Here is a 10,000-nt window from a genome sequence, read left to right as displayed (position 1 = left end):
GTGTTTGGTGTATTCTTTACATATCATATGATACATTTGTTTGTGAACTGTCAGGTTGGTATTTACATATTTTCTCTCGAATCGCCTTTTCTCCCGTTTAAGTTTTCTTAGCTCGTCACTGTACCAAGGAGCATGTGGCCTCAAAATTATTTTTCTTGACTGCAATGGAGCATGTTTGTTGAGAAGAGAGCAGAGTATCTCATTGTACTGATCAATCATGGTGTCAAGATCACTTCCTGCAAGGTTATTAAGTGACGAGGTGGCAATGTCCTCGCTGAATTTTTCGATATCAACATTCCGAAGTTTACGATATTTTACACTCTTGTGGGTTGGAGCAGGGCGAGGGAGATCAACGTTGCAAACCACGCGTCTGTGATCAGAGGGCAATTCAAGAAGAGTTTTCACCTTTGAAATAAAGTTATCAGCGCAGCGAGTGATGATAAGATCCAGAGTGCGTCCATCACGATGAGTTGGACCGTCAACGTGTTGCAGAAGACCAGCCGAATCGAGCAAATCAAGAAAGTTCCTTGCCTCAGTGCTGGTAGGATTATCTACATGAAAATTGAAATCGTCGGCCAGAATGAGCTTGTTGGGTGTAGCGATAAGTTCTTCAAGAAATTTCGAGAGCTCGGAAAAGAATTGCGGCCTAGAGAGTTTGTTTTTATGGGCGACTAATTGGAACAAATTGGCGACTAATTGGAAAAACTACACAAAATGACCTGTACTTCCGTAACACAGCCTCTTTAACGCATACTTTACCTCCTTTCCTTTCGGTCCTCTGTTACCAGAAGGACCTCTCGGTCCAGCCCCTCCACGCGGTCCTGGTGCGCCATCCGTTCCAGTCGTGCCAGGGAATCCTTTTGCACCCTTGAGGACAGAGTAAGAAAAGGCGTAGGCCAAAAGTTAATCGCATTAGATTCATGAAGCCGACAAGAAAACCGTTGGCAAATCCTTTAACTATCAAATAACTAGCATAAGGAACAAGAATACCTTTTTGCCTCTTGCCCCTGGGGTACCAGGAGTGCCTGGTAGACCCGGTGTGCCCTGTGAAAGAAAATATATGAAAACATGAACGACCGTTCAGAGATATGAAATGTTAATCGAGAGGTTCTACAAGGGCAAAGAGGAAATCTGTGAATAACACAACAGAGACCAGAAAAGCTTGGTGTTCGACTTCAGAGGCCAGCTATGAATCTATGAAGAGTCCAGCCACTTTTTTGGTTTAATATTTGTCACACAATGACCACTTGTGATGCACTTCACGAAGTTTCGACTGCATATTGCTACAAGTGGTCTTGATCAGGCGACCTTTAACCTTCAGCCGATCCTTTGACAAGAAAGTTGTGGCTTGGATAACCCCTCCCTTCCTACACCTCAACAAGGAGTATGAGAGCAGACGTTTGGTGACAAAGACGCGAAATGATTGGAGATGAATCATGACATAATTTCTTTTAAGGGTCCTCGTTGATTGCTAAAATTCCTAGCGGCTTTTATTGCTCCTTCCTCGCGAAATTTTTCTGGTAGCTTCGCTCTTCGCACACTGAATCCGTATTATCATATGGCCCGTACAACTCCGCGCGCGGGCAGGGCCGCAAAAAGCCGTACGGCCCTCCTACACGTACTGCTCCGTGCGATGCAATTTAGGTTATTTCGTCGCTTTTAAACATCCAAGTAATTTACAGACAGAAAAGCAAATGCAAAAAACATGTTAGATAAATTTTCTGTGCAGATTTTTTGCTTTTTATTTTTTCCTCAAAAATAGTGTAAAGAGCCCATATGACAAAATGCTTATTGACTGAGTTTAGGCCAGGCTGAGTTTAGTTCAGGCAAAATATTTTCCCGTCCGGCCCTCCCATAGTACATAGGCTCACATGACTCCCACCATAGTTTAACTTGCACAATGAAATAAACATACGTCTTGGCCACGGAATCCAGGTTTTCCAGGAGAACCAGGTGGTCCATCTGGTCCCTTAAGAGATAAGAGCAAATCAATCAATCAATCAATCAATCAATAAACAAATTAATTAACTGCTTACTAATTGTTCGCTTCATAGGGCCTGGACAAATGGAAAATGTTTGGCGTTTAAACAACATCAAACATTGTTTGGTGACCAAACATGCTAATGTTGCAGTGAGTGGCCAAACGGTTAAAACATCTAACTCAGATCAAACTCCACAAGAAAAGAACTATGGGTCACAAATACGTAAAAAACATGTGGACACAAGTGGCTGAGCAAGCGTGGTAGGCATGAACGCACCAAACATGTTTGATACGGCTGGCCAAACGAACAAAACTTCGCCCATCAAACACGAGAACCAAAAAAAGGTTTAAGTTGTTTGATCGAATGTTTGACTGCCCTTCACTTTTATCAAACACGACCAAACAGCACCAAACAAGGTGGCCAAACGATAAAATGGTTGGTCACCAAACAATGTTTGATGTTGCTTAAACGCCAAACATTTCCCCTTTGGCCAGGCCCTTAGAAAAGGTGCGATGAGTTCTCGATATTGCTCGGTTGGTTGCAGCCAATAATTTATACAGTCACAATTTGTTTGAACTCGTTGGTCTATAGAGTGTTTTCACTTGACGTCACGGCGGCAATGTTGGTGTACCCAACAAATCCTCTGGGAATTGAGCTCTATTATCATGAAAACGTTTTCCTTTGTTTCGGTGGAAAAACAAGGTTACTGATCACGTGAGTCAAAACACTCAATTTCGAGAAAAGCTGCTAGAGGTTGGCAGAATTGAATTTAATCGTGTGAGTGAAAGGATTAAGAACAACAACCCGTTAGAATCTCATACCCTATATCAACATAATAATTGTTTCGTATGCACAAGGTGTTGTGAAAGTTACAATAAGGGAATCTTTGTTGACGTCATTGTTTGCAATTTGTTTCATTAACACACAAGTTCGCTCACAGACGTCAGTGCCATTCACGAATTGACTTCAAGAGGTAAAAGAACTTCTACAACCAATTTTAAGACTTTGAGCTTTGATAACGAGCCATTTGCAGCGGTTTTCAATTGATTGTCGAAAGTAATTAGCGAATTGCGTTGGTTTTGCATTACTTCACTCAGTGATTGGCTCAAAGTTCTCGCGCCATTTTTTCAACTAATCAGAAGTGAAACCAAAACCAATCGTGGCTCGCGCGTGCACATTTTCCCGCGCTTTTTGTTGGCTACGTGTAATTACTTCGAGTCTTGATTGGTTTACTGGATTGTCTCTGTCCTTTTTGATTGGCCAAAGTAATTACTTTGGTTTTGGTTTTACGACACTCGACTGAAACTCGCTCTATCCATCAAAAACTGTTGAATTACTGTGTGGCAAGGGCCCTAGTGATCCTTTACATTCTTTGTTAAAGTTCGAATTTTCAAAGCATCATTGCTCAGAGATTATCTGGTATATCGGGTTCAAATTTACAGAGATAGCTCATCAGGCAATGCACTTTCTATATTCAGTACTTTATTCTCGGCTGACTGGTTAGAAAACGATAACCTTGTGCTCACGTGGCCAAAAATGTAAACAAAGATTCCCCTACAGAGTAATGTTAATATTCCCCCCCCCCCCCCCACTTCCCTTTCCAACCAATGAAAACAAGTAGAGAGATAAAAAAGAGAAACGATTTGCTTACGGGCTGTCCTGGGGGGCCATCGCTTCCAGGTTCACCACCAGCTCCAGGCTGTCCCTACGAAAACACAAAATAAAACAACTCTAGTTTAGTATATGTGCTTTTCCATTTTCAGCAAACGAAAACAATACAAATCAGCAACGTAACCTCCTGGAGCAAACTACTACTCCTCTGAACTACTTTTCAGAAAATGTTGTAGCAGAGGGGTGCAAGCAAGAGTTGCTCTCCGCTTATCATTCCTTTATTGCACCCTGAAGAGCTTTTTAATAAAAACTGCTTCACATGTGTGATCAAACCTGGTCTTCCTTCACCCAAAAAAACAAAATTTGGGAATAGAAAAGGAAACGGCAAATCATAAATGAGAATTTTGTTTTATATGAAATTACATTGATAATTGTTTGACTGCTTGCAGCTTACCCTTGGTCCATTGCGGCCCGCAGACCCCTGGGGTCCTGTCGCACCATTGCTTCCCTAAAAAGAGAAAGATATGAAGAGTACACTCAAATGATGCAGTGTCGTATCAATAGCAGTGATGAGAATAAATGACGCAATACTTACTGGTGGGCCTGCGTCTCCTCTCGGTCCAGGTGGTCCGGGTGGGCCTGGGGGTCCCTATGAGAAAGTAACAACCGAATACAATGAATGTACCGAATAAAATTAACGTGACGGCAAGAACGACTTTGACTACAAGCGACAACTTCAAAACTTGATATGAACAAAGCTCGATAATGCTAACCAAACAAAACGAACCAGCACATGCACCGAAAAACCAAATAAGAAAACAAAGACAACTAATGAACAAAAAACTGAAAAACAAAACCTATTCGCGAAGAAAGACTCATGGACGAAATCGAAAACAAGACCACTTAAGAACTAAGAAAACAATGCATAGACTGGCAGATATTCACAATAGAAGAACAATATTACGCCTACACAAAGTAATGGAACATTGTAAAGGAATATTGACGATCAGTTGGGAAAGTTGCTGGGAGAATACACCTTATTCCAAAATGGCCGCTATTTTAGTATTCCTTTGTTTCCATTGAAATTGCCCCTTTGGTCTCGGCCGTTCGTTCACACTGTGTCCCAGGAAAAAAGGGAAGATAAAAGTCATACTCGTAGAAAGGATTTGAACAAAAAAAAAATCACTCAAAAATCAAAACCCGGAGTTTCAACTCTATAGGAACCGCTTCAATCCACTTCAACACTGAAGATCAAGACACCGCTTTCTCAAAAAAAGACTTATTTAAGCTACCCATAGAATATTATTGCTGGAGAGTAATTAGGCCTAAGCTACGTAGATTAATTAGGCGTAGGCTTTGATTTTAAAATGTTTAGCTTTGTCATGAACTTTGGTAACCGACGTTTTGCAGTGTTGAATATTGTTTGTTGCCGAGTGATAATACAGCGTTATCAAATTAATTGCGTTTAAAATATTGTCCCTGAGCAACTAGCGATGTGGTGGTCGAGTGGTTAGGTGACGGATTAAATTAATCAACGTTCCCAGATTCGAATCCCATATCCATACTCTTGGGTTACCTTTTCAAACAAACATGACCATTTCCCAGAAGTCCTGGGACACAGTGTCCTAAATTAACTAAGAGGAAATTAGCAATATTTATTGTGTATATCAGAAAAATAGACCAATTTCGATATATCAAAATTCAGTCCTAAACAAAAGGCATCATCTCCAGGCTCTGGGGAATAATCTCATACAAACCCTTATATTTATTTTACGAGTTTTCTCGTAGCATCCGAACTTTGGAGCCTTCTTTTTTTAAGTAATAACTTCATATTGGAGTAGATTAAAAAAACAATATTGGACAAAACTGAAACTGAGAAAGTGTGATGACACCAACTCTGCTTCAAAAGAATGGATCACACTCACTCGTTTGCCAGCCTCTCCTTGTTTTCCTCGCAGCCCAGGTCTTCCATCCAAGCCCTGATTGATTACAAAGAAAGGTCATGTTCGTCACACAAAATCCTTGAAAGGCAATTGCAATTTATCGTCAAAATCGTGCCTAAGGACGGTGCCTACTATTGTTATTGTGCAAACGTTCTGCGCATCTCGATAAACTCTGGTTTCCTATCGATGATGCTTACCAATACAGTTATATTTTTGCGCAGTTTAAAACTATCCGGAGAAAGTAGATCTTAGTAAGTACTCTTGGTATCCAAAAAGAAAATTGGGGGTAACCATGCATTTTTGACAGATAATTAAGTTTCAATTTGAGAAAGAATGCCATTATTTGCTTTATATTTTAACGCTTTTTACAAATATTATTCATCAATCATCTTTGAAAAATGCGGGGTTACCCTCAATTTTCTTTTTGGATATCAATAACACTTGTTAAGATCTACAATTCCAGCATAATGATAAACCGGGGCAAAAATACCTTTGAATTAGTAGGCACCGTCCTAACGAAAGTTAAAGAAACGTATTAATATTTCATGAGTCTAACAGCCCATCAAAACACCAATAAAACGTCACGTGTATGAGCTTTCCTGATAAAACACTCCTCGTTAGTATTCTTTATATAAAGCACGTGTTTTATTGGGTCTAAAAACACTGCTGCTCGTTTTGTGAACATTACTTAAAGCACTTGCTATTATATGCACTGGTGGAAAAAGGAACCTTACAGCTTTCCAACAGCTGTTTAGGTATGATGTTAATCACAACACAACTAACTCACAAAAGTCAACAGTGATCGAAGAGGATCGCCCTAATGCTCTGAGTGACTACTGTGTAAACGATAATAGTTCATGAATAGTAGTTTTTTGGCGCTGATAAAGAAGTAAGATACGCGAGGGATTAGGGAACTTAAGCATGCGCGTTTTTGAGATGCGGACGGCAACCGGAAAAGAACATTTTGTGAGCCAGGACAGTGCTGCCCCCCAAATTTTTATACTAATCATCTCTAATGGAGAAAAGATAGTTAGTAATGTAAATGTGGTTGTGTGACGTCAAGTTAAAAGGGAAAACAGCTCACTTTCGGTTCCCATCCGTGTCTCAAAAACGGGCATGCTTAAAGTGCCCCTAACCCTTCAAGTTGTTTTTTTTTTTTGGTAGATTTTTTTTCAAGAAGTCATTTTCGGAATTTTCTTTTTAAAATATTGAATCCTGACTTTTTTACGAGCGCTAAAAGTGAAGGCAGTCGCGACTCAAGCCGCGACTACTTTGTCACCTATCGTTCGCATTAGTCCCCCACTCGGCCAAAGGTGTCCATTTATCGAGCGTGACGTAAGAAAAGGACATCGCGCAAGCTTGAGTTGCTGGGAATGTCCTTTCCTTACGACACAGCTAAAAAGATGTCAAATATCGGACGCTTCTCATTGGCTCGTTCCTAATGAGCCCACGAGACAATAATTTGTCCAGCGGGACTTATAGCGCGCAAAAAATTCGAAATTTCAGTAACTTCAAGCGATCGTAAGAAAATCAGGATTCAATATTTAAAAAAAAAAAAATTGGCGAAAATGAGTTCTTGAAAGATGAGAATCAACCAAAAACATAACAAGTTGAAGGGTTAGGGGCACTTTAAGCTCCCTATTCTCACAAAGAGACGCCCACGCCGTGCTCGCGGAAGGCAATTTTCATTGGCTACACCTTGAAGTATTCTCTGGTTCATGATACTGCATCCCTTAAATATACGCTATGTTCATTGGGAAAAACACGGCAGCCATACTTACGGGCTGTCCGGTCAGACCTCTCTTGCCATCTGCCCCAGATTCACCGGGGTCACCCTATCAAGGAAGAAAACATTAGAAAGCCGCGCTTTTAATTTTAAACAACATATCTTGACGAAAGACGATTTATGATCAAATTTCCGCTCCGCTCAGGACAAAAAAAAGACCTGTACGAGTGTCAAACACGTTTTCAAACATCAGCTGCACAGCGGTTACCCTTGAGGTTTCTAAAAAAATGTTGCATATCTCGCGCTTTATTATACCTTAGCTCCATCCAATCCTCTTTCTCCGTCTTGACCGGGAGGCCCCATGGGTCCCTGTAGGTCGAGAATGCAATTGATGGTAACAGGTTGTTAATCAGCAAGCAAGAAAATAAAAACAGACCTTTTCGGTATAAAACAAAAGACAAAGCGGTTGAAAGATAACAAGTTTTAAAAAATGCTTCTCTTTGTCAATAGACCATTTTACAGTTGTAGCTACGTTACCTGGCCTAAGAATGGAAGCGAGGCTGCGGGTGATTCTGTTTTGATACAAACCTTCATGCTTTTGTAATGTTACTATGGACTAATTAGCATTACAACAACACAATTTACATGATAAAAGCAGTGGGGGCTGTATCAATGCAAGATCACCGGCAGCCTCGCAGCCATTCATAGGCTAGGTCACTGAGGAAACAACTGCAAAATGGCCGATTTGAAAGTGTTTTAAATGGAAACGGGTTCCCACTTTCTAGCACGATGCAGAAAGGAGACACTGGCCGTCTTTTCACCAGCGGTTTTTCGGCTCGCTTAGTGAGTGACAACCGAAAATTTCATGAAACTCGAAACACTTCCTTTCCCAACTCGCTTTTAAGTTAAGCGAGTCGGCAAATTTCAATAGAATTCTCATTAAATTTAAGCCACCAAACCAGGTAGCTTAAGCAACTACTTTCCGCCATTGAGGAGTCGCTTGCGGTCATTCAAATCGGAAATACAACAGGTGTGCTATTTTTATTATTGCATTGGCACGTGCTCTCTCCTCATCAAATCTTACCCGTGGAAACCCGTATCATTTTCAAGTCACTGAACGAAGTCTGCAAACAAACCACTTTCAGAACTCTTAAGCGAGACGACAGCTGTTGTGAAAACACGGCCTATGACACTACCGACTACTGTAATAAGCCGGTTTGGAGTTTTAAAAAACACGTTCGCACGTCAGGATAAGAGAAAAAAAAAACTTTACTTCGTTTTTGTGGGAAATAGTGACAAGAATTTCAAATCTAGATCTTTTGTATTTTAAATTTACGTTTGCTTTCATCCGGACAGGTAATTTTAAAACTCCGAACTGAACACATTTCCTACAGAAACTGCGGCGATGCATCGACGACTACTTGGAATCCTGGCGGCCCTAAACAAACGCGACTATTGGCGTGCAAAGGAGAGGCCAACGTTCACAACATTACCATGGTGCTTTAGAGCTGTTTGAGTAGGCAGATATCAGCTGGAAAGAAGGCAACGAAAGTTGGTTTCGTTACAAGAGCCAATGTCTTAAAAAAAACATACTTACGGGTAAACCGATTGGTCCAGGGGCTCCATTATCACCTGGAGGTCCGGCCACACCCTGGTGAAAGTAATTAAAAATGAGTTCAAACACAAAGCAAAAAAATGATTAGAACATATTACTGTAAAAATCGCCATTATATTGAAGTTGAGCGCTCAAGTCACCGTGCACCGATGGCTCAAACCGGTGGCTCATCGGGCTGTCATGCGGAAGGCCGCAGGTTCGAACCCCGGCCGGATTAACACTCAGGATCTTAAAATGACTGAGGAGAAGGTGTCTTCTCGGATAAGGCCTATAAACTGTAGGCCCCGTCTCACAAATATCTTTTATGTTCATAAGTTCCCTGTGAGACGTTAAAGAACCCACACACTATTTGAGAAGAGTAGGGGATGTAGTCCCCGGAGTTGTGGCTGTCCTGTTCTCTCCAGCAGAAGTGGCCGTCTTGTCAGTGATGTCTCTAAAAAGATTTACAGCGTGTGAGGCCACCTAAGCAGAAAGAGCCATAGGCCAAAAGGACTTTGCCGAGTGCTGGAACATGCAGATATTGATGAAGGATGTTTACTCTCTGAGCTAAAAATATCTTCAATAACAGCTAATCAAGTTTCAACACAACAGATTCTCCGCTTACAATAGCTCCCATGATACCAGGAGCTCCTACAGTTCCAGGTGGTCCTTGAGGTCCCTAAAAAAGGATAGCATAAGGCAGTTGAGTCCATATTTGGCAACTAGTAGATGATCTCAATAATCTCAATGTTTCCCTCGGCTGCGCTTCGGGGAAACATTGAGATTATCGAGAAACAAAATAAACTGTTTCCCTCGGGACCAGTCATTAACTGTTTATGATCAAAGATGGTTTTTGAGTTAGTTGAGAAGCCGAATTTAATCATTCAGAATTCTTGAAAGGGGACAAAATGCACTCTTGTCGGTCTTGTTATTATCCTCTAATGATAATAAAGAAAATGTAATGGAAAATGATGTAGTTTTGACAAATGCTTAAGTAGCAAGAATTATGCAGGAAATCTGAGCAAACCAAAGAGGAGAAAAATATTTTGTTGGAATAATGATAACAAAATATTGACCAATGAATATCTGTTAAAAAAGGTAGAGATCAGACAGCATTTTCACAGTAACAAGAAGGGTTTAATCC

At 40.8% G+C, this 10,000-nt stretch overlaps 1 protein-coding gene across 1 annotated transcript in view; it reads right to left on the bottom strand.

The window, feature by feature from the left end:
* LOC137968111 (collagen alpha-1(III) chain-like) overlaps positions 1-10,000 on the bottom strand; it is an 86,668-nt gene that overhangs the window by 21,492 nt on the left and 55,176 nt on the right. Inside the window, exons 42-52 of the mRNA XM_068814735.1 lie at positions 9,482-9,535; positions 8,860-8,913; positions 7,578-7,631; positions 7,318-7,371; positions 5,519-5,572; positions 4,189-4,242; positions 4,048-4,101; positions 3,634-3,687; positions 1,916-1,969; positions 991-1,044; positions 760-867 (exon numbers count right to left, since the gene is read on the bottom strand). Of these exons, the coding sequence (XP_068670836.1) occupies positions 760-867; positions 991-1,044; positions 1,916-1,969; positions 3,634-3,687; positions 4,048-4,101; positions 4,189-4,242; positions 5,519-5,572; positions 7,318-7,371; positions 7,578-7,631; positions 8,860-8,913; positions 9,482-9,535 (648 nt within the window). The remainder of the gene's footprint in view (positions 1-759; positions 868-990; positions 1,045-1,915; positions 1,970-3,633; positions 3,688-4,047; positions 4,102-4,188; positions 4,243-5,518; positions 5,573-7,317; positions 7,372-7,577; positions 7,632-8,859; positions 8,914-9,481; positions 9,536-10,000) is intronic.

Source organism: Montipora foliosa, chromosome 8 (assembly GCF_036669935.1).
Source record: "Montipora foliosa isolate CH-2021 chromosome 8, ASM3666993v2, whole genome shotgun sequence".
Classification (NCBI taxonomy): Eukaryota; Metazoa; Cnidaria; class Anthozoa; order Scleractinia; family Acroporidae; genus Montipora; species Montipora foliosa.
Note: the sequence above shows the minus strand (reverse complement) of the source record. Positions and strands in the feature narration are given on the sequence as shown.